The sequence below is a fragment of the Nesoenas mayeri genome (assembly GCF_963082525.1).
Source record: "Nesoenas mayeri genome assembly, chromosome: 1".
Classification (NCBI taxonomy): Eukaryota; Metazoa; Chordata; class Aves; order Columbiformes; family Columbidae; genus Nesoenas; species Nesoenas mayeri.
In genome coordinates, this window is record NC_137541.1 from 193,126,281 (window position 1) to 193,150,697 (window position 24,417).

Sequence of the window (24,417 nt, forward strand, 5' to 3'; positions counted from 1 at the left end):
TTTTGCCTTTTTTCTACTTGGAGTTTGTATTCACCCTTCCACTGTTGCATTTCATTATGCATTTGATTGGTGAATTTGAAGTCTGAAGTCTCAGAAGTCTTTTCATGTAAACACAATTTGCAAACAAGTCACTCTTCAGCTTATTTTAAAATAGTATATGGTGGGCAATTTTACTCTTCAATGTCTAGAAAATGTACTTTTGAGAAAAAGATCCTTGTCTCTTGTTCTTAAGTTGCTTAATGTATCAGAATTCTTTTTTAGACTGAAGACGTTAGAACCAGACATAGAATACTCTAAATCATTGTAATGATTTGGTTTTCTTGATACCCTTTATCATGGTCTTCATTCAGTTACAGTCTCTATTTCTTCATTCTACGTTGTGGCCCCTTCTTCCCCTTCAATCTTTTATATGTTCTGTTTATTATTCTTTCTGTTAAGTTGTAAACCCCCTCCTTCTCCGTTGTTTGATCATTACGTCATTATAAAAAATAATAGAAAAATAGGGTAATTCTGAGGCTATTCAGTGATAAATTTTTAAATTATGGTAAAAGATCTATGAAAAGATTTTAAGAATTGGGAGCGACTTATTGCACAGTGTAAACAGTGTAGATATTTAAATAATATTCATTGTATAGAAGATAATGCAATCAGTGCTGAAACTTTCATTCCGTATGAAGAACAGCAAGTCTGAAACCGCTATAAAGAAAAACTTCGTTCTAAAAGGTAGAATTGTCAAAGCCTTATTGCCGTATTATATGATGGGCATTGTGTTTATTGGTGCAGTAGAATATGCTTAGTTTACTTTTTCATGGTTAATTTCCCCCAGTACAGTTTTTAATTTATTTTGTTTTGCTTTAATACAGATAAGAAACTATTGAAAGTAATGACTACTTTAAATTGTGTATCCAAGCAATGAATATTCTTAATCTAGGGTAGAACAATAAAGAACTACTGTTCAGTCTAGTAGTAGTTGCTGAGACTTTAAAAGAACGGAAATATACAGGGATCGAGACAGCCATAGTGAGATTAAATGGATGAAAAATTGTTTGTAAGCCAGGAATGCTAGCTTTGAAAAATGTCATTTCCTTGTGATGATACCTTAAACTGACTTCGAAGATGTTTGTCCAGGGAATTTTCTCCACGTGAACATCACAAAGCTGTCCAAACGCATGCTTAAATTCAAAAAAATCAGAGCAAACCAACCAAAACAGAATACAGGTTTCATAGACTATTTGCTTGAATACATCTTAAACAGAAAAAAAGAGGTGACTGAAATGAAAAAACCCTGTATATTCATAGAGCAATCCCTTGCTGAGTTGTAGGACATTCTTTCATTTCTGGGCTTGGTCTATGGCTTGCAAAAAAGTCTATCTAGTATTTTAGTTCCTGGGAAGATTTTTGGTCACATTTAAGGTCTTGCTTCTGACTCTATTATTCCTCTGGCAGTTTCTTTGAACATTTTTCTAGGTACTTGTTCTTGTTACTCATTGATTCGAAGAACATTTGTTTAGTAAATGAATATGACAAGTATAATTCTTCTATATCTTCTAGAAATGCCTAAGGACTTTTAGATTATCCATTGCAAGATTGTAGTGGCCTACTTTTCATTCTACCTCCTCCTAAATTGTTCTCCATTCTAAGGTTTTGCATAATCATAAAGTAGAACTGCGGTACCATCAGAGTTGTGTGTTATTATAAATAATAAATATTAGAGGGGTTTGGGGCAGGTTTTGAAACCTTGCCTGGCAAGAACTTTTCTTATATAGCTGTAGAAATTGTATCAGGGAGATTCCTGATACAGTTGCAGAAATAAACAATTTCTTGTATTATTTCTTTGAGAAGATGGGATGCAATTTTTTTCTATTGTGTTGTGCAAAGACAACCAGATCTCATTTTTTTCTCTCCTAAAATGCCTACTGTATTTTTCTAGTTAATAACTGTTTCTATATCTAGTGTATTAATGTGTAACTCACAAGACTATTACTAAAAATAGATTTGATTATATTCTAGCCCAACAGCTTCTCTGGGGATTTTCAGGTATGGTTATTAACTAAAGATGTACTGATTTGGACTGAAGCTTGATATTTGTGTGAATTTGATGATTAACTGTTCTCTTTACCCCAGCTTTCTTGTAAACAAAACTTGCCAAATAGATAGCTACCAAAGATAATTAGGAAAAAAGTTCTAAACACAGTTGAGGGGAAAATTCATATTGATGAAAAAAGCCTTGTACTTATGTTACACAGAAATTATCACTATTTTCATTGTTTTAAAATATATTTTTAATAAATTCCCATGCCGTAGGAAGATTTCCAGTATTTTCAGATCACATGTATAGATTTTCAAACAGTATTTCTGAAGTTCTGTAATGGGATTTAAGCTTAGTTTATCAGTAGATTCTGCTCTTGCTGGCCCACTGCTGCAAATATTTCTCACTTCCACAAGGCTGCTGTGTTTCCCTGTGTTTTCTTTTAAGTAGAACTAACAATGTGTAGGTCCATAGGCATGAACTGAAACTTTTTTTTTTCTGAAGGATGTCTTACTACCAATTTCTAGCAGAGCAGGGACAGTAGATAACACCTTTAATTGGACTGTTGCTATCTAGATGGAAGAAAGATCTGAAATCCAAATAGATGTCTTGCTTCCATTTGTCTCATTGTTTTTGATGTTGGCAGGTAGTGGTATTTTTATATTCTATTCTATTTTCATACCCCCAGACATCTTGTAGTTTTTAAGTATAAGCTGTCTAAATCATAGAATGATTTTGGTTGGAAGAGACCCTTAAGATCATGGAGTCCCACCATAAGCTAATAATGATAATTAAGACACGAGAGTTAACGTTCGTTCTTTTAATGAAGATTTTTATTATAAGAATAAAAGCATATACTTCTAAACTTAGTTTCAGCATGCCGTGTACAACCAAGTTTTGTTGCTTGTCAGTTTTGCAATTATAGACAAACAAATAATGGACTAGATTCTTATTTACTGCTAGGCAAATAAGTAGTGCAAAGAATCAAACAAACAAAAAAATGTTTGAAGCTGCTTCTTTGATTGTAAATCAGTAGTTGCTACATATGCCTGAGAACTCGTGTCAAACTAACAAATGAGATAACATATTGATGATTTTCAATTTGTTTTTATTTTTATACTAATATGGAATGTATTCACTTGTTATTAACTCCTAAAAGCAAGGGCAGTTGGTATCTGCATTTCTATTTAACAAACTTTTTTTTTCCACAAAAAGAAAAGGCAGGGCACAAGTTAAATTCCTCCCCTTGGCCCACAAGCAAAAGCACTTTGTTATGTAACTCTGCTCTGTGATTTTCATGGCTTGCCCTTTTGCTGTAATTTCAGGAAGGCCATGCACTCAGCTGCAGCTTCTGAATCCAGAAAGATTTGCCCGCCTGATTAAAGAAGTTATGAATAGCACATGGCCTGGCAGAGACATGGTGGTACAGTGGTATCCAGGTTTGGAAGACAAAAATCACCCTTCAGTTTCCTGGCTTAAGATGGTCTGGAAGAACCTATATATACATTTTTCTGATGACTTGAGTGTGTTTGATGACATGCCACTTATCCCCAAGATGCTGCTGGAGGAAAACCAAACATCAGTGGAACTGGTTAGATTTAGGAATCCATCACCTATCATTCTGGAAGATGAATCTGAGACTCAGCTCCCGGAATATTTAGCTGATATTATTCAGAAAGTTGGTGGAGTCGTACTTAAGAAACTGGATATTTCTATCCAACATCCACTTATAAAAAAATATGTACATCCACCATTGCCAAGTGCTGTTTTACAAATAATGGAAAAAATGTCTTTACAGAAGCTATGCAGTCAGGTTGCATCGTTCCCGTCAACACATAAAGAAGCTCTTAGGGCATTCTTAGCTAGTTTAACTGATGCAAGTGAAAAAGAGAAAAGAATTATTCAGGAATTACCAATATTTAAAAAAATCGAAAAATCATCTGATGAAAGCGTCCCTGTTTTTACTGGGCTAAAAGGTAGTAAGGTATTACACCACACTGCCAAAATTCCTCCTGGTGTACGATTTTCTGTGCCAATAATTGATAGCAGTGATGAAGCTACTATTCGCTTAGCTAACCTGCTGAAAATAGAACAGCTAAAGAGCACAGATTGCTTGAAGTTTGTTATAGAAGACATAAGAAATGATTTTTATTCATATGATGAAACAACACAGATATTGCAATGGGTTCTTGAAAATCTGACTTTTCTGAAAAATGAGAATACAGATGTGATAGATTGGCTGACATCACTAAAGTTTATTAAGATTTCACAGGAAAAGATAATGTCAGCAAATGAACTCTTTGATCCTGAGGTAGAACTTCTGCAGGATTTGTTTTATGCTGAGGAGGAAGTTTGCTTCCCCCCTGTTATTTTTACATCTTCAGATATTCTTCACTCTCTGAGACAAATAGGCTTAAAAAATGAAGCTAATCTTGAGGAAAGTGATATTATAAGAGTGGCAAATAAAATTGAAAGTTTGCATGCTAACTCCAACACCAATCATGATTTACTGCTAAGAAAAGCCAGAACTCTCTTAATGATTTTGAACAAAAGCCATACTCTGCTTCACTCATCTGAAACAAAAACTGTGCTGAAAAAAATCAAATGGATTCCTGCATGTAAGGAAAGACCTCCAAATTATCCAGGATCCCTAGTTTGGAAAGGAGATACTTGTAATCTGTGTTCACCACCAGAAATGTGTGAAATATCTCACGCAATTTTAGTTGGTTCATCAGTTCCTCTTGTGGAAAATGTGCTATTGGATACAGCTAAAGCCCTTGGCATCCCCACCAAGCCCAGCATAAAAGCAGTCTTAAAACATTTCAAGGTGGTGGTCGATTGGCATGGTTCTAAAACCTTCAGTGATGAGGACTATTATCAATTTCAGCATATCTTGCTTGAGATTTATGGATTTATGCATGATCATCTAGAAGAAGGCAAAGAAGCTTTCAAAGCCCTGAAATTTCCCTGGGTTTGGACGGGCAAAACGTTCTGTTCCCTCTCACAAGCAGTAATAAAGTCAGTACCTGACCTTGATCTGCAGCCTTATCTACATTATGTACCAAAAACTATGGCGAAGTTTCACCAGTTGTTTAAGTGTTGTGGTTCAATTGAGCAGTTAACACCAGACCACGTTTCTATGGTCATTCAGAAAATATATCTAAAAAGTGAGCAGTCTCTCTCAGAACAAGAGAGTAAACAAAACCTTCACATTATGTTGAGCATCATCAGGTGGCTGTACAGCAATCAGATTCCTGCTAGTCTGCATACGCCGATGCCGCTCTACACCGGGAAACTTCCTTATAAACTTGCAATGAGGCCAATTCATGAGTGCTGTTATTGTGATATCAAAGTTGATGACTTAAACGATTTGATTGAAGATTCTGTTGAACCAATAATTTTGGTGCATGAAGACATACCGATGAAAACCGCTGAGTGGTTAAATGTCCCATGCCTTAGCACAAGATTGATTAATCCAGAAAATATGGGATTTGAGCAATCTGGGCAAAGAGAGCCTCTGACTGTAAGAATTAAAAACATATTGGAAGAATACCCTTCCATTTCAGATATCTTTAAAGAGCTGCTTCAAAATGCTGATGACGCTAATGCAACGGAATGCAATTTCTTGATTGACATGAGAAGAAATATGGATATAAGAGAGAATCTTCTGGATCCAGGAATGGCAGCATGTCATGGTCCAGCTTTGTGGTCATTCAATAATTCTGAATTTTCTGACTCTGATTTCCTAAATATAACTCGATTAGGAGAGTCTTTAAAAAGGAGTGAAGTTGACAAAGTAGGAAAATTTGGACTGGGATTCAATTCTGTCTATCATATCACTGATGTTCCCATTATTTTGAGCCGGGAGTTCATGATTATGTTTGATCCAAATGTTAACCATATCAGTAAACATATTCGAGATAAATCTAATCCTGGGATCAAAATCAACTGGAGTAAACAACAGAAGAGGCTCCGAAAATTTCCCAATCAATTTAAGCCTTTTATAGGAGTTTTTGGTTGCCAGCTGCCACTGACTGTAGAATCTCCGTACAGCTACAAAGGAACGCTTTTCAGGCTGTCCTTTAGAACTCAGCAGGAAGCTAAAGTAAGTGAAGTCAGCAGCACGTGTTACAATACAGCAGACATATACACTCTTGTGGATGAATTTAGCCTTTGTGGTCACAGACTGATAATATTTGCTCAGAGTGTAAATTCAATGGTTTTGAAATACTTGAAAATTGAGGCAGATGATCCTGGGATGGCACAAGATGTTGTCACTATAAAAAAAAATCTGTGTTCCTCCAAAGCCTTGACTGCTCCAAATGTATGCGTTTTAAAGGAAGCAGCTAAACTCATGAAGGTCTGCAGCAGCAGTAATAAAAAGCCTCCCACTGAAACACCAAAGTCCTCGTGTATCTTACAGATAGTAGTAGAAGAATTTCACCATGTATTTAGGCGGATCGCGGATTTACAGTCTCCACTTTTCAGAGGTACGGAAGATGATCCCGCTTCTCTATTTGAAATGGCTAAATCAGGACAGATAAAAAGATCAGCTGATGAATTACCGCAGAAGACAGTAGATTCAACAACATGGCTTATATGTTCTTGCATGGACACTGGAGATGCTTTAAAATTTTCATTGCATGAAAGTGGACGAAGACTAGGTCTTGTTCCCTGTGGTGGAGTAGCAGTGTTGCTGTCTGAAACCCAGGATCAAAAGTGGATTGTGAAACCTAATTGCAACAACATAGGTGAAATATTCTGCTATTTACCTCTACGAATAAAAACAGGCTTACCTCTTCATATAAATGGCTGCTTTGCAGTTACTTCAAATCGGAAAGAGATCTGGAAAACAGATACTAAAGGAAGATGGAATACAGTATTCATGAGGCATGTTATTGTAAAAGCTTACATAGAAGCACTTTGTGTTCTACGTGACATGGCCATCAATGGTGAGCTAGTTGACTACAGTTACTGTGCAGTGTGGCCAGATCCTGATTCAGTTCATGATGATTTTTCTATTATTTGTCAAGGGTTTTATGAAGACATAGCTCATATGAAAAGCAAAGAAGGGATCAGAGTGTTTTCTGATGGTTCCTCTTGGGTTTCCATGAAGAATGTAAGGTTTTTAGATGACTCCATTCTGAAACGACCAGATGTTGGACCATCAGCCTTTAAGATCTTTCTGAAGTACCTTAAAAAAACTGGTTCCAAAAATCTGTGTGCTGTAGATCTCCCATCCTGGGTAAAGACAGGATTTGAAGAAGCAGGATGCAAATACATATTATTGGAGAATACTTTCTCTGAGAAACAGTTCTTTTCTGAAGTATTTTTCCCCAATGTTCAGGAGATTGATGCAGAACTGCGTGATCCTTTGATGCGTTATGTTCTCAATGAAAAAGTTGAGGAGTTCTCAGGAATTCTTCGTGTTACTCCATGCATTCCCTGTTCATTGGATGGACATCCGTTAGTTACACCGTCAAGACTGATCCATCCTGAAGGAAGAGTTGCAAAGTTATACGATGCTGAAGATGGAAGATTTCCTTATGGCACCACTCAGGATTATCTTAATCCAGTTATTTTGGTTAAACTTGTTCAGTTGGGAATGGCTAAAGATGATATTTTATGGGAAGATCTGATAGAACGTGCTGAGTCAGTAGCTGAGATTAACAAGATTGATCATACTGCAGCTTGTCTCAGAAGCAGTATTATATTGAGTCTTATTGATGAAAAACTAAAATCTAGGGACCCTAGAGCTAAAGAATTCGCTTCAAAATGTCAAACCATCCCTTTCCTTCCTTTCCTTAGCAAACCAGCAGGCTTCTCACTGCATTGGAAAGGCAGTGATTTTCAGCCTGAAGCCATGTTTTCAGCAACTGATCTTTTCACTGCTGATCATCAAGATATAGTTTGTCTTATAGAACCAATCCTTAATGAAAACTCCCACTCCTTTAAAGGTTGTGGTGCTTTGTCATTAGCTGTCAAAGAATTTTTGGGTTTACTGAAGAAACCAGCTGTTGATTTGGTCATAAATCAGTTAGAAGAAGTTGCAAAGTCGTTTGATGGAATCACGTTGTATCAGGAAAATATCACTAATGCTTGTTACAAATATCTACACGAAGCAATGTTACAGAATGAATCAACAAAAGCTATGATAATTGAACAGCTGACAAACTGTAGTTTTATTCTGGTTGAGAATGTGTATGTTGATCCAACAAAAGTGTCTTTTCATTTGAATTTTGAAGCAGCACCCTATCTCTATCAGTTGCCTAATAAATACAAAAATAGTTTCCGTGAGCTATTTGAAAGTGTGGGTGTAAGACAGGCTTTTACAGTTGAAGATTTTGCTGTAGTTTTGGAACTAATAAATCAAGAAAGAGGGACCAAACAACTAACAGAAGACAACTTTCAGCTTTGCAGGAGAATAATTAGTGAAGGAATATGGGGCCTCATTAGAGAGAAGAAGCAGGAATTTTGTGAGAAAAAGTATGGTGGGATTCTGTTACCTGATACTCGTCTTGCACTTCTGCCTGCAAAATCTTTGTGTTACAATGACTGTCCATGGATTAAAGTTAAAGACACAACCGTTAAATATTGTCACGGTGATATTCCAAGAGAAGTTGCAGTAAAGCTTGGAGCAATACCAAAACGCCATAAAGCTTTAGAAAGATACGCATCCAATATCTGCTTTACTACTCTTGGAACAGAATTTGGCCAGAAAGAAAAACTGACAAGTAGAATTAAAAGCATTCTTAATGCCTACCCTTCAGAAAAAGAAATGCTGAAAGAGCTCCTTCAGAATGCAGATGATGCAAAAGCTACGGAGATCTGTTTTGTGTTTGATCCTAGGCAGCATCCAGCTGATAGAATATTTGATGAGAAATGGGCACCACTTCAAGGACCAGCACTCTGTGTTTACAACAATCAACCTTTCACAGAAGATGATATTAGAGGAATTCAGAACCTTGGAAAAGGTACGAAAGTAGGAAATCCCTGTAAAACTGGACAATATGGTATAGGTTTCAATTCTGTTTATCACATTACTGATTGCCCTTCTTTCATATCTGGCAATGATATACTTTGTATTTTTGATCCTCATGCTAGATATGCACCAGGTTCAACATCAACAAGTCCTGGCCGCATGTTTAGAGACTTGGATGCAGATTTCAGAACGCAGTTCTCAGATGTACTGGACCTCTACTTAGGAAATCACTTTAAACTGGATAATTGCACAATGTTTAGGTTTCCTCTTCGAAATGGAGAAATGGCAAAAGTGTCTGAAATTTCGTCAGTTCCCTGCTCAGATAGAATGGTCCAAAATCTTTTAGATAAGCTGCGTACAGATGGAGCAGAACTCTTGATGTTTTTGAACCATATGGAAAAAATTTCTATTTGTGAGATAGAAAAGACAACAGGAGCCCTGAATGTGTTGTATTCTGTGCAAGGCAAAATCACCGATGGAGACCGACTGAAACGAAAGCAATTCCACGCGTCCGTAATTGACAGCGTAACTAAAAAAAAGCAGCTAAGTGAAATACCTGTGCAACAGATTACTTACACAATGGATACTGAGGACTCTGAAGGAAATCTTACAACTTGGTTAATTTGTAACAGGTCAGGCTTTTCTGCCATGGAAAAGGTTTCCAAAAGTGTGGTTTCAGCTCACAAGAATGAGGACATTACTCTTTTTCCACGTGGAGGGGTAGCAGCTTGCATTACTCATAATTACAAAAAACCCCACAGAGCATTCTGTTTCCTACCGTTATCGTTAGAAACTGGATTACCTTTTCATGTCAATGGACACTTTGCTCTGGATTCTGCAAGAAGAAATCTGTGGCGTGATGATAATGGTGTTGGAGTAAGAAGTGACTGGAATAGTAGCCTAATGACGGCGCTGATAGCACCGGCCTACGTTGAACTGCTGCTTCAGCTGAAGAAACGGTATTTTCCAGGCACTGATCCTACAGTATCAGTGCTGCAAAACACACCTATTCATGTTGTGAAAGACACTTTAAAGAAATTTTTATCATTTTTTCCCGTTAATAGACTTGATATTCAGCCAGATTGGTATTGTTTAGTGAAAGCAGTTTACAGTTGCATTTATGAAGATTTGAAACGTCTTTTACCTGTTATGCAAGCTCCCAATATTGATGGTTCTGATCTGCATTCTGCCGTTATCATCACATGGGTTAACATGTCTACTGTGAACAAAGGCAGACCATTCTTTGACAATTTACTACAAGATGAGTTGCAACATCTCAAGAATACAGAATACAACATTACAACACGGAAGACAGTGGCTGAAAATGTTTACAGACTCAAGCATTTACTCTTAGAAATTGGATTTAATTTGGTATATAACTGTGATGAAACTGCAAATCTCTACCACTGTTTGGTAGATGCAGATATTCCTGTCACCTACGTGACACCTGCTGATGTACGATTATTTTTGATGACATTTTCTTTTCCAGACTCTAATTGCCACATTGGAAAGTTACCCTGTCGTCTTCAGCAGACAAATTTGAAACTCTTCCATAGTCTCAAACTTCTGGTTGACTACTGTTTTAAAGATGCAGAAGAAAATGAAATCCAGATTGAGGGCTTACCACTCCTTCTTACCCTTGACAATGTTTTGCAAATTTTTGATTCAAAACGACCCAAGTTCTTAACAACATACCATGAACTGATTCCATCTCGCAAGGATCTCTTTATGAACACATTGTATTTGAGATACAACAATATTTTACTTAGCAGCGAAGTAGCAAAAGTCTTTGATATCAGAAGTTTTTCTGAATTGTTATCATCTGTGTTGCCTAGAGAATATAAAACTAGAAATTGTATGAAATGGAAGGAAAACTTCGCAAGTGAATCTTGGCTTAAAAATGCCTGGAATTTTATTAGTGAGTCTATAAATGTTAAGGAAGAACAAGAAGATGCGCAAGCAAAATTCGATGATGTTGTTGAAACTTTGAAGGACTGGACTTTGCTCCCAGGTGTAAGGTTTACTGTCTCAGCTAATCACCTTGTTGTGCCGGAGTGCGATGTTTTGCTGCCCCTCAGCATTATGCATATAGCTGTTTTTCCAAATGCTCAGAGTGATAAAGTCTTCCATGCTCTAATGAAAACAGGCTGTATCCAGCTGGCATTGAACAAAATTTGCTCCAAAGACAGTGCTTTAGTGCCTTTGTTGTCAGGATGTACAGCAAATATAGATAATCCTTCAAGCATTCTGAAAGCCATACAACACATGGTACAGACGTCAGCTTTTAGGACTGAAAAGTTAGCAGAAAGTGACTTTGAGGCTCTCTTAATGTACTTCAATTGCAATTTATGTCATTTGACATCTCAGGAGGACATTAAAATTTTAAAGTCTCTTCCATGCTATAAATCGATTAGTGGCCGATACATCAGCATTTCAAAATATGGGACGTGTTATGTCCTCACAAAAAGCATCCCATCAGTAGAAGTAGACAGATGGACACAGTCGACTTCATCAGCTTTTCTTGAAGAGAAGGTTCATTTGACAGATCTGTATACTCTGCTTGGCTGTGTCTCTGTGGATGATCTTGAAGTGTACTTGAAACATCTTTTGCCAAAAATTGAAAGTCTGTCTTACGATGCAAAATTAGAACACTTGATCTACTTAAAGAATCGGCTAACTAGCATTGAAGAAACTTCAGAAATGAAAGAACAGCTGTTTGAAAAGCTTGAAAGCATTTTGATCATTCATGATGCAAGCAATAGATTAAAACCTGCAAAATATTTTTACGACAGGACTGTAAAAGTCTTTGAAGTTATGCTTCCTGAAAAATTCTTTATACCTCAAGACTTTTTTAAGAAACTGGAGCAACTTACAAAACCAAAAAATCCAGCTGCATTCCTTCCATCATGGGTAACTTTTCTACGACATATCGGATTGAAGTTCATCATTTCACAGCAACAGTTATTGCAGTTTGCTAAGGAGATCAGCATGCGAGCAAATACAGAAAACTGGTCTAAAGAAACACTACAGAATACTGTTGATGTCCTCCTTCATCACATCTTTCAAGAAAGAACTGACCTTTTCTCAGGAAATTTTCTGAAAGAATTGTCATTAATTCCTTTCCTGTGCCCTGAACGAGCTCCAGCAGAATTTGTCAGATTCCATCCTCAGTATCAAGAAGTTAATGGGACACTTCCTCTTATACGATTCAATGGGGCACAGGTGAATCCCAAATTCAAACAGACTGATGTGTTGCAGTTGCTGTGGACTTCATGTCCCATTCTTCCTGAAAAAGCAACACCTTTAAGCATCAAAGAGCAAGAGGGAAGTAGTCTTGGTGCGCAAGAACAACTTGAGCAAGTTTTAACTATGCTGAATGTTAATTTGGACCCTCCCCTGGACAAAGTTATCAATAACTGCAGGAACATATGCAATATAACAACTTTGGATGAGGACATGGTGAAAACTAGGGCCAAGGTCCTAAGAAGCATTTATGAATTTCTTAGTACTGAGAAAAGAGAATTCCGCTTTCAGCTTCGAGGAGTCTCTTTTGTAATGGTGGAAGAAGGTTGGAAGCTCCTTAAGCCTGAAGAAGTGGTAATAAACCTTGAGTATGAATCTGACTTTAAACCTTATCTTTACAAGCTTCCTTTAGAACTTGGCACTTTCCATCAGTTATTTAAGCATTTGGGTACTGAAGATATTATTTCAACAAAGCAGTATGTTGAAGTTCTAGGTCGCATATTCAAGAACTCTGAAGGAAAGCAATTGGATCCTAATGAAATGCGCACAGTTAAAAGAGTAGTTTCTGGCCTCTTCAAAAGTCTTCAGAATGATTCTGTTAAGGTTAGGAATGACCTTGAGAATATGAGGGATTTTGCCCTTTACCTTCCCAGTCAAGACGGTAGGTTGGTAAAGTCTAGTATCTTAGTTTTTGATGATGCACCCCACTACAAAAGCAGAATCCAGGGTAACATTGGCGTGCAAATGCTTGTCGATCTTAGCCAGTGTTACTTGGGCAAAGACCATGGTTTTCACACTAAATTGATAATGTTATTCCCTCAGAAGCTGAGGCCTCGCTTACTTAGCAGTATTCTTGAAGAACAGTTGGATGAAGAGTCCCCCAAAATTTGTCAGTTTGGAGCCTTATGTTCTTTGCAGGGAAGGTTACAGTTACTGTTGTCTTCAGAACAGTTCATCACAGGACTCATTAGGATCATGAAGCATGAAAACGACAATGCTTTCTTAGCTAATGAAGAAAAAGCAATAAGACTTTGCAAAGCTTTGCGAGAAGGTTTGAAAGTTTCCTGTTTTGAGAAGTTGCAAACAACATTAAGAGTTAAAGGTTTTGCTCCTATTCCCCACAGCAAAAGTGAAACGTTTGCTTTCCTGAAGAGATACGGAAATGCAGTAATATTGCTTTACATACAGCATTCTGACAGCAAAGACATAAATTTCCTGTTAGCATTAGCAATGACCTTAAAATCTGCAACTGACAACTTGATTTCTGATACCTCGTATTTAATTGCCATGCTGGGTTGTAATGACATTTACCGGATCAGTGAGAAGCTTGACAGTTTAGGAGTGAAGTATGACTCTTCTGAGCCATCAAAACTTGAACTACCAACACCTGGCACCCCTATACCAGCTGAAATTCACTATACGCTTCTTATGGATCCAATGAATGTATTTTATCCTGGTGAATATGTTGGTTACCTTGTCGATGCTGAAGGCGGTGATATATATGGATCATATCAACCAACCTATACCTATGCAATCATTGTACAAGAAGTAGAAAGAGAAGATGATGAAAGTCACAGTTTTCTAGGGAAGATTTACCAGATTGATATTGGGTATAGTGAATATAAAATAGTGAGCTCTCTTGACTTGTACAAATTTTCAAGACCGGAGGAAAGCTCTCAAAGCAGGGATAGCACACCTTCCACCCCAACCAGTCCTACAGAATTTCCAGCACATGGACCGAGGATGATTCCACCTCTCTTCACTGGTAGAGAGAGCCACAAACCAGTGCCCCCAAAACATCACTCTCCAAAAAAGATAAAGTCAAACTCATTGCCAGAAATATTAAGAGAAGTGACATCTGTGATTGAACAGGCTTGGAAGCTTCCAGAATCTGAAAGAAAAAAGATTATTAGGAGGCTGTATCTTAAATGGCATCCAGATAAAAATGCAGAGAATCTTGATATAGCTAATGAAGTTTTCAAACATCTACAGAATGAGATTAACAGGCTAGAAAAACAGGCCTTTATGGATCAAAATATGGACAGAGCCTCAAGAAGGCCATTTTCATCTTCAGCTTCTCGATTCCAGTCAGATAAATTTTCATTTCAGAGATTTTATACTTCATGGAATCAAGAAGCAACAAGCCACAAATCTGAAAGGCAACAGTATAAAGAAAAGTGTCCATCTTCCACAGGGCCATCTTACTCACAACGCTTTTTTGTCCCACCTACCTTCAGGTCTGTTGGCAATCCCGTAGAGGCACGTCGATGGCTTAGGCAGGCCCGAGCTAACTTCTCAGCTGCAAGAAATGACCTTCATAAAAATGCCAATGAATGGGTCTGCTTTAAGTGCTACCTTTCTACTAAACTAGCCTTGATTGCAGCTGACTACGCTGTGAAGGGCAAATCAGACAAAGATGTAAAACCAGCAGCCCTTGCTCAAAAAATAGAGGAGTACAGTCAACAACTTGAAGGGCTTACAAATGATGTACAGACACTGGAAGCTTATGGAGTAGACAGCTTAAAAACTAGGTATCCCGACTTACTTCCTTTCCCGCAGATTCCCAATGACAGGTTTACTTCAGAAGTTGCGATGAGAGTCATGGAATGTACTGCTTGCATCATAATAAAACTTGAAAACTTTATACAACAAAAATTGTAAGAGATTTGAAGAGGTCAGGGAACTGTTTTGTCAAGAGCTTGGGGGTTTGATGTGATGGCATACAAATGCGATTGTGCAGGTTACTGAACATCCAAGAGGTTACACATTGCCAAGCAGTTTAGAAGCATAGTGCACAAAGGCGGATAGTACTGAAGTACTTAGAAGTGAAATTTATTTAAACAGGATTTTTTAAAAAACTGAGCCTACTGTATAAGCAAACTATAAACCATGAATATTTTTTAAAATTTGCAAGGAAACTGAGCTGCAAAAATTAGCTGTATGTACAATATTGTGATTAATTGGCATATTATTGAACTGCACTTTATATAACCAAAGCTTAGCTTTCTGTTAGATGAAGTCTGTAATTATAACTCCTTATTAGATTTTATTTCATTTAATATAATATTTCCAAAACCATTATGTCCATTTTCAATGTACTAATCTTAAGACTGGAGATAGAATGAAATGGGAGGTGGGATGGAAATTAAGATAACTTTGGAGGTTATTGCTCCAAAGCATTTCTGTGTTCTTTTGTGTTCTGTGGACATTCTGTCACTCAGTAATACTCTTATCAGCTGGATCTGATTATAAATTTGCTGCAGCATCACATTGTGAACATTTAAAGGATAGTTTAGTACCTATGAACTGGTACTGGTATTTTCATGCTGAATAATGATACTTGATTTAACACGCAACTTCATGTCATGCATTGATTGCATTTACTGTATTATAAAGTAATTAAATATTTAATTTACTCTTTTTTTTTTTTTCTTTTTCCTAGAGCCTGTCATCTTTTGTTTAATGAATAATGCATGTGAATGATATAAAAATGGTGAACATTATATGGTGGTTTATGATTTTTGTTTTAAACACCAAAACTCAGTTTTCAGATGTCTAAATGCTTGACTTCTTTTTTTTTTCCTGTGTCTGTGCCTTTGTGTGTGTACATATATACATATATTTTTCCACAAACAAACATTGATAGTAGTACAGTTCAGTAACCCATTTTTGGTGTACACTGAGCACTGTTTTTTGTTACATGTTTAAAGGTGCTGCAATGTAATGCTCTTTTTATTTTGTTGTTCACTACAGCCCCAGAGAAGTCTGATTTTTAGTTCACACTCTTATAGTTTGTAATACTTTTGGTAATGTCATGCAATATGTTCAACATCAGCTATTTGTAAAAAAAAATAAAAAATAAAAAAATATGGAAGGATAATGCTATATGGAAGGATTTTTCTTTGCTGGATCAGACATATTTAACATAAACGTTAAAAGACTTTCCAGTGACATACTATCACAATGTTTACTTGACTGCACAGTGAAACTGTAATATAACTTAAAATAAACAACAGTGAGCTTGCAGGGCTGATAAAACTGCAGTAGTGTTGTAATCCCCAAGTAAAAAATCATGCTGGAGGCTTCTTCAGTTTTGTGCAAATTAGAAAGGGCTTGTTCTCTTCTGAAAAATCTTGCAAATGGTAGTGGGAAGAAATGTGATGTTTGGAAAACAATACTGCTGCTCATTGTGAAGGCCTATTATTATTTCTGCTATGAAATATTAAGTGCCATACTTTTAATAAAGAAAAATGCAAACATGTTTCAGTTTAATGTGTTTTGGTTTTCTAAAGGAGACCATATTTACCTATTATTTCAAGCCTTCTTTTATAAATACACAATTTCGTTTCAATTCATTCTAAAGAACTGTACAAATATTAAAATATTATTTAAAAGGAAAAATTATTTTTTCTTGCAATAACAAATGTTTGCAGTTTTCTCCAAGAAATGGTATATTTTGCTGATTTTTTGCAATAATTAGCATGTAAGTAAAACAGAAATCCAAGTGTGCCATGAAATAAATCAGTTTAGTTCATTTCCTATGTTTTTGAAACAGATTCCTTCGTGGCTCTTTGTGCATGAAGTCAGGTGAATAGTATTCAGGGTAAGCAAAATACTAAAAGAAACCATTCTCCTGTTTTTCAGTTTAAATGGAGCTAAAATGTAAGGCAGGACAGTAGCATGAAAAGAAATAACAGAGAAGCAACATGAACACTTTCCTGGTTGTAGGTGAGATCTTGAGGAAGGAAATCTTTTAAGCACATATCTGTGTTTTCTAAGCAATTTATGTTGCCTTCCCAATATTATTAAGAACCATTAAAATGACTGTGCAGAACTACTGAACTAGTTTGTTTTATTTTGTTTATTTTGCATATACTGTTGAGTGCTGACACTGTGAGAAGGAAAATGGTCCCAGAAGCTAATGGTCTGAAGTAACTTTAAATATTGAATTAAAGTGAGCAAGAAAACCTGAATGACAGAGAAAAAAATCATGTATTCTATTATTGCGGGGTTGATACTGTCGATCAGTTACAATAAAATTTACACATGGAGCAGAGACAGTCAACTGGAAGTCTCTTATTTTCTTTTCTTATTTGCTTACCTCGCTGTAGCAGCCCAAATAAAGAGGCCTTATGAGACCAGGAAGCCATATTGTGATAGAAATTGATTTTTTAAGTGCCCTTTAATCCCTATTTGAAAAGAAATAAATAAAATGCTTAGTTCATGCTTCCTTTTGGCTCAGCTGGGAGTCTTGGGCAGCGCAGAATAACATATTTGTTCCTAAGTTGGGCATAGCTCAGAGCAATGTGTGATGATTTCTAAGGGTCTGTAGAAGTAAGTAACGTGTAGGTTCCACGGAAGTGCGTGTTACAAGTAATTCTGCACATTACACAAGCTCACATGAGAAAATAGGTCTTTTCAGCCAGTTATGTGTCACAGTTACCTTCAACAGGTGCCAGTAATGTGTCCAGGAAAAGCAGCTTCAGCAATCCTGGCTCCTAGGACCAGAGCTGTGCGACTTAGCGACGATCAGTGGAACAAGAAGCTGATTTAACTGTAGGTTTAATAGCTTAAATCTGAGGAACTGTGGTTGTAACAAGCCTTGGCAGGTTTGTTACTATTTATGTTCTTGTGGAAGCTTCATATTTTTCCTCCAAACCAATGGCATTAGCATCTGTTCTAGAAAGCCTTGGTCACTTGCCTCAGCAATTAGTGACAAGACCTTTTTTTTAATCTCTCGAGGAAATAGATTTTTGTGTAACCAATCACCAAAAAAAGAGAAATGGTTTGTTGTATGAAGAAAAGCAATTTTGCGTTATTTGTACTCAAAATATCATCAAAACAAAGTTACTACGGTGATTTGAAGGATTTAAGAACTATTAGTATAAGGACTGCATTCATTTGGTGCTTGGGTTGCTTTAAATGAAGCTTTAATAAAATCTATTGTAATTGCTCCAGTTAAAGCAAAGGAGGGGTAGTATAAACTTCGAGATTTCCTGTTGCTAGATCTGAACACCTTGAGGATGGCTGGATTGCTATTGTGGAACATGGGCAGAAGTAATAGTTCAAAAATAGTTAACTTGACAGCCAAAGTAGATGATTTCATTGGAAGCAGCACATGGTTTTTGTCACAGGGAGGTGCTTGTCAATGAGTTTTTCATCAAAACGATTTATAGTTTCTTTGTTTTGCTTTCCGGTTGATTAATTCAGGAGCACTGGCATAATTTTTGGCTTACTTTCACCTACTAGAGATGAAGACAAGAGAATTCTATATGTCCAATGAAACCTAACTGTAAAGCATTTTCTAAATTCTGGAAAGTAGATTTTCAGTTGGGGCCAAGATTTTAATATTTTTAAATAATGTGCATTTCACATTCTTAAGAGTGTTGGGAAGATAATTGTGTTTTAAAAATGAAAACATTCATTTAAGCTGTGTTTTGTTCTAACACAAAAGGAGAAGCAGACTTTTCAAAATGTATAAAGTTTATTCAAGAACTCAGTTTTCAGTCAATTCTTGCAATTTCCTTTTTCATAAAGCTATATAAAGACAGACAAAAAGTCAATACTAAAGGACTGTGGAATGGAAACAAAGAGGGTTGTGTTCGAGCAGTCACCAATAAAGATTTACTATTATTTTGATATTTTTACTTTCCAGTGTATAACAATCCCAACAAGAACTGCTGTAAATAGTTATTTTTGAGGGAAAAAAATGCAAACAGTACAGTTCACTGTGCTGGGTAGTGTTTTGTTTTGTTTTTTTCTCCATTTGGATAACACTCCTGAAAATAAACTAGAGAAGTGTGTATTCTCACTTTCCTGTGCCATAATCTTCTGTTACTCTGTAACTTTACTAAACTTTGATTCAAGTTGAAACAGTAATTTTGGAGTATTGAAGAGAGATGGAAAGACATCCATATGGAGATAATCAGAAATGACAATTTAGTGGTGTATGAACTATATTGAGATGAACAATTCAGATTACAACATCAGCTGATTACACTGGTAATTCTAGCATAAACTTTGTTTCTCCACTAACCACAACTAAAAGAAAAAATCCCAAAAACATTCTTCATTGACAAGAAGTTGCTATCAATAGTTTAAAAAAATCTGCACAACTTACATAATGCAACACTATTTTCGATGTCAGTTTTGTAGCACGATGACAAGAAGAATTAAGTTTAAACAAAGAAGAGGGGGAAGTTGGTGACTTGGATCACAGCAGCGCTGAGGATGCAGCAGACCTGTTTAGTTTTTGGTACTATTCATAACCCACCTGTGGACTGAGGCAAGTCCAAGACGATCATCTCCACCAGAAAGGCAGTAATTACTGCAGTGTCTAACTGAGGTGCCATAATGCTTAGTTGTGTGCTGAGCCAGGGAACTGCACCCTGATTTTCCTAGCTGTACACCACAGCTTTGTAAAAATGTTAACTAAACCAGAGCGACTTCAATGCCAGAAATTGTAACAGAAGTGGCTTTCAAATACCCAGTAGTTTAGGGGTTACGTTAATCTTGCACTACAGGGAAAGTATGGATGTACAGTCCCTTGCTCTGTACTAACTGGCAAATCACATTTGAAAGTGTGCCTCCAAAACACAAGCTTGAAATGCATAACTTAAAATGCTGTTTCCATTGCCAGCATAATAAGCAGATTGTAACTAATGTACTTATTTACAGTATCTGGGTAACATGTAGGGATTAGATTAGGTGAATGAATAGTTTGGTACCACATGGAAGTGGACACATGTTCCTTGATGTCACACACATAGGTACGATGGCAATTGAAATGCCTTCGAAACTAGAATTCTCTAAGGACTGAGTCCCAGTTTTGCTGTTGTACATCCATAAAAGACTGTAGATGTCACAGCCCTCCAGGTAACTTGTAGCAGCGGTTTTTAGATATCTGGCACATGCAATGGAATTTGCAGTCCTTTATTTTAATACACAGACTTTCTACCCAATAAATAAGACAAGGCTATTAATAATTTGGATTGTAAAGCCTTGCACATGGAGCTGGAACCACCTAGGCTGACTTCAAAGGAATGCTAAAGACAGGTTTCTGTTTAAGCCTGTTTTGGCTGAGGGTTTAGCTGTAGAGACACAATTGAGAGATATAGTTGTACAATAGAGAGAGATTATTCTCTTTAGGGCCAACAGCCCCGGACTCATTCCTGAAGGTGAATGTCTACGCCCAGGAGAAGGCAATTTCAGAAATGGAAGTTGTGTGGCCTTCTACTTTGCCCTTAGGCAATATGTCACTAATCAGAGCACTTTCCAAATAACATGAGACACCTCCATTCCCTTGCCTCCTTTGCCTGAAGGGACCCAAAAGCTCAGCTTAAGCATGTCTTCTACTTTTCCTATTGAAACTTTTCCAGCCTGCATTAATTGTTGAAGGCAACACCCTGCTAATGAAGGGCAATTTCAGCATTGTACATTAGACTCGCTGGATAAATCGCAAAGGCAGCCCTTGAGGCAGGGACTACACAGGAGTTTATTACAATAGCAGTGGATGCTGTTAACTGGGGGGTCTTTCTCAACTCAGTATTTTGTGGTTATCTGGGATCATAACTGAGTGATGGTTTCTTTGTTTGTCCATCAGCACTGAAGTAGCGAGTTTAAAAACCGGCATAGTCTTAGTCATCCTTTTGTTCTGATTCTTCTGTCTTAAGGATGATGGTTCTTTTCTCTAAAGAATGGAAATTCTGTTGTTTAATAATGATTATAGGTAAATTTTTTCCTGTAAATAGACACCAAGGCACTATGTGATAGTAGCTCCCACCTGGTCAATAATATCATCAAGTATATACAAAACATCATCAAAGGAGTTAAAAACCCATGAGGTTTAAACAACAGACTACTAAATACAAATCCTGCTACCCAGAGATGTGCAAACAATTTATTTGTGTTCAGTGCAACACTGTACAGGGGAATGGGTCTCCAGACGTGTTTCTCTACAAGGTCAATAAATGGTTTGTCAACTCTGGTGAGCATTTACTTTGTATCCAAACTCCTAATGTAAAAAATAATCGAGAGTAGTTTTACTCTCTCAGTTTGTGATGGAGTCCCACTCTGACAGGACCAGAAATATCACTCAACAGCTGCAGATGTAAATGAAATAATCCTCTTAATTGAATCCTGTGGGCTGTACAAAAGTATTTTTTCCCACTGCCCGAACAGTTCCTTGTGTCAGACAATCTGGAGCCACAGTAAGGATTTTTTTTCTTTATACTTATCCAGCTGGCAGAGCAAATTGCCTTGTTGAATTAGCGTGTCCTAAAATATAAAGGGGTTTAAATGAGCATGATGGCACAGGCAGTACAACGAACTATTGCTATTATAAAATATGCTAACATATTTCTCTGTTGTATAGTGAACAGCTTTGAGACACTGGGAGGTGTAAATGACTCCTGGAGTTTTTTCTATTAGTTATTGTCATAGGAATATCAGTAATAAGCAAATCAGCATATATGTTGCCAAATTAAAAACAGAAAGCCATTAGCAAATTAACACCTTTTACACAGAACTTATACAAATCCATATTTTTCATATCTTGTGTTATTGCAAGAATGAAATTGCATAGACCATTTGCTGGCACTTCCTGAATTTCCCAAATAATGCTTTGTCTTAGCAAATAGTTCAAGTGGTTTCCTCAATTTAATTTCACCCACTAATGCAGTGTTTACATGTAGTGAGAGAAAAAAACCACAGAGCTCAAAAATGTTAACAATGACATAATCATCTGACGGAATAACAGTTGAGAAAGGAAACGTATTCCTTTTATTGTTTTTTATGCTCTCTGTAAGGCTGTTTTCAAAGTGACACTGACAGAACATATAATTTGATTCAAGTCATTCTTCTGAAGTTGAAATGTCATTTGTGCTTCTTCCCCTTTCACCCTGTAGTCCAGAATTGTAGACACAGATTTGTTTCCTAAAGTGAAGTACTTTGTTTTTCAAATTATTAAAATTCTGCTTTCAGTAATTCGCTTCAGCAATCATATAAAACTCAGACTAGCAAGGGGGTGTGTGGCCTGTTCCGGTGCCTCACTGGCAGACACGGCTGTATTCTTGGCAAGTGGAGCCCACACCGGCCACTGACAAGTAGAGCTTTCCGTCTGGACACACGCAGATTTCGTAGAGCCCCTGAGAAATCCCGGATCCACCCCTTGTACCCTCGGGCAGTTTGGGCAGTCGCACAGTTTCAGCATCAAGCAACAGCTGCATGGGAAAAAGCAGGATAAATGGGCTCATTAGAGATAATAATGCAATAGCGTGCCACAAAACAACTTGACTTTGTCTAGGCAGTGGTTTAAGAATAGCCTTCTGCCCAGACTTGTTATATACAAAGCTGGTCTGAGGCTTAGGGTTGGCAGACATGGGACATGGGAGAGGGATAAGCTGGTGCCCATCTTCTTCCTCAGCAGAGACCTCATGAAGTTCAACAAGGCCAAGTGCAAGGACCTGCACATGGGTGGGGGCAACCCCCAGTATCAATACAAGCTGTGCGGAGAATGGATTGAAAGCAGCCCTGAGCAGAAGGACTTGGGGATGTTGGCTGATGAGAAGCTCAACATGAGCTGGCAATGTGCGCTTGCAGCCCAGAAAGTCAAGTGTATGCCGGGCGGCATCAAAAGAAGTGTGGCCAGCAGGTCAAGGGAGGTGACTGTCTCTCTGCTCCAACCGGAGTGCTGCATCCAGCCCTGGGGCCCCCAACATAAGAGAGACATGAACCTGTTGGGGAGAGTTCAGAGGAGGGCCACGAAGATGGTCAGAGGGCTGGAGCACCTCTCCTGTGAAGACAGGCTGAGAGAGCTGAGGTTGTTGAGCCTGGAGAAGAGAAGGCCCTGGGGAGACCTGATAGCAGCCTTCGAGTACCTAAAGGGCGGCTACAGGAAAGATGGGGAGGGACTTTTTACAAGGATATCTAGTGATAGGGCAAAGGGAAATGGCTTTAAACTGAGAGTAGATTTAGAATAGATATAAGGAAGAAACTCTTTATCATGAAGGTGTTGAGGTGCTTGGACGGGTTGCCAAGGAGAAGTTGTGGATGCTCCAAACCTGGAAGCGTTCAGAGACAGTCTGGATGTGGCTTTGCACAGTCTGATCTAGTGGAAGGTGTTCCTGCCCATAACAGGGAGAGTGGAGCTAAATGATCTTTAGGGACTCTTGTAACCCAAACCATTCTATGATTCTATGGTAAGAGACAAGGATCGTGCCCATACACCACAGTGGGGCATGGGACCCAGATCTGTCCTGGCCTGAGTGCTGAATTCTCGCAGCCATGCCAGCTGGTTAAGGATGGACATACAGGTTGGTCTGGAGCCCCTCTGTGGAAGAACTGGCTTTGTACAGCCCCGCAGAGGGCATAAACCTACTGCTCCATGTTGCGTGCTGTTGCTCATGGGGCAGCTCTTAGTGATGGCAGCAGAGCTTCGCTCCTTGATTTAGCAGCTCTGGGGCTGAATGTCCACTCTGGCCAAGGTCCCCCCTGGGGTGCCTGAGGATCACTGTGCTACTGGGGAGCTGAGCACTATCAGAGTTTTATTAGAAAGCATTTCTTTAAGCTTATCCAACATTATGGCAGTCGGTAGTATTATTTAATCAGAGCCATAAATAAATGTCTTATTACTGGCACCATGAATTTTAATATCCCGCCTCCTAAATTGTGAGGAATTAAATTAACAGAACTTGAAAAAAGACTTGAAGTTATTAATTATAATTGGACAGCAAGATCAACCATAGTTATGGAAACAGAAGGGCTTGTACTCACCACACCATCACTGCTGTGAAGTTTGATATCCATCTGTGAAAGAGCTTCAATATTCCCAGCTTGCGCTTTCATATTGATTCCTCGAGGTGCATCCATGCTCAAAGATCGAGTCGGTGATTCCAGCCTGCAAGCAGGAAATCTGACAGTAGCACATTCTCATATGGTCCTTTATTTTTGAAAAATAAGTAAACTTTGAACAAGCACTCGAAGGATCTTGCCCAAAGTCACATATAAGATGCAGCTCCTTTTTTCTTCAGGCAGGCTTCAAAAAGGAGGTGGCTATTTAACAACAGCAAAGTTTCCCAAATGAAAAATATAGATGAATTCGTAACAGAAACGCAAGGTATTATTTCAGAGATAACTTCATATTATTTCAGTAAAATGGTAATTT

The 24,417-nt window shown here is 37.7% G+C and overlaps 2 protein-coding genes across 2 annotated transcripts in view; one reads left to right on the forward strand and one right to left on the reverse strand.

Moving 5' to 3' along the window:
* The window catches only part of SACS (sacsin molecular chaperone), a gene marked incomplete at both ends in the record, with an annotated part of 32,604 nt that extends 17,689 nt beyond the window's left edge, over nt 1–14,915 (forward strand). The window contains 2 exons of the mRNA XM_080364334.1: nt 2,011–2,037; nt 3,355–14,915. Coding sequence (XP_080220460.1) covers nt 2,011–2,037; nt 3,355–14,915 — 11,588 coding nt within the window. The remainder of the gene's footprint in view (nt 1–2,010; nt 2,038–3,354) is intronic.
* A 7,385-nt stretch (nt 14,916–22,300) lies between these two features.
* Nucleotides 22,301–24,417, reverse strand: part of SGCG (sarcoglycan gamma) — a gene marked incomplete at both ends in the record, with an annotated part of 62,750 nt that continues 60,633 nt past the window's right edge. Inside the window, 2 exons of the mRNA XM_080363934.1 lie at nt 22,301–22,474; nt 24,027–24,150. Of these exons, the coding sequence (XP_080220060.1) occupies nt 22,301–22,474; nt 24,027–24,150 (298 nt within the window). The remainder of the gene's footprint in view (nt 22,475–24,026; nt 24,151–24,417) is intronic.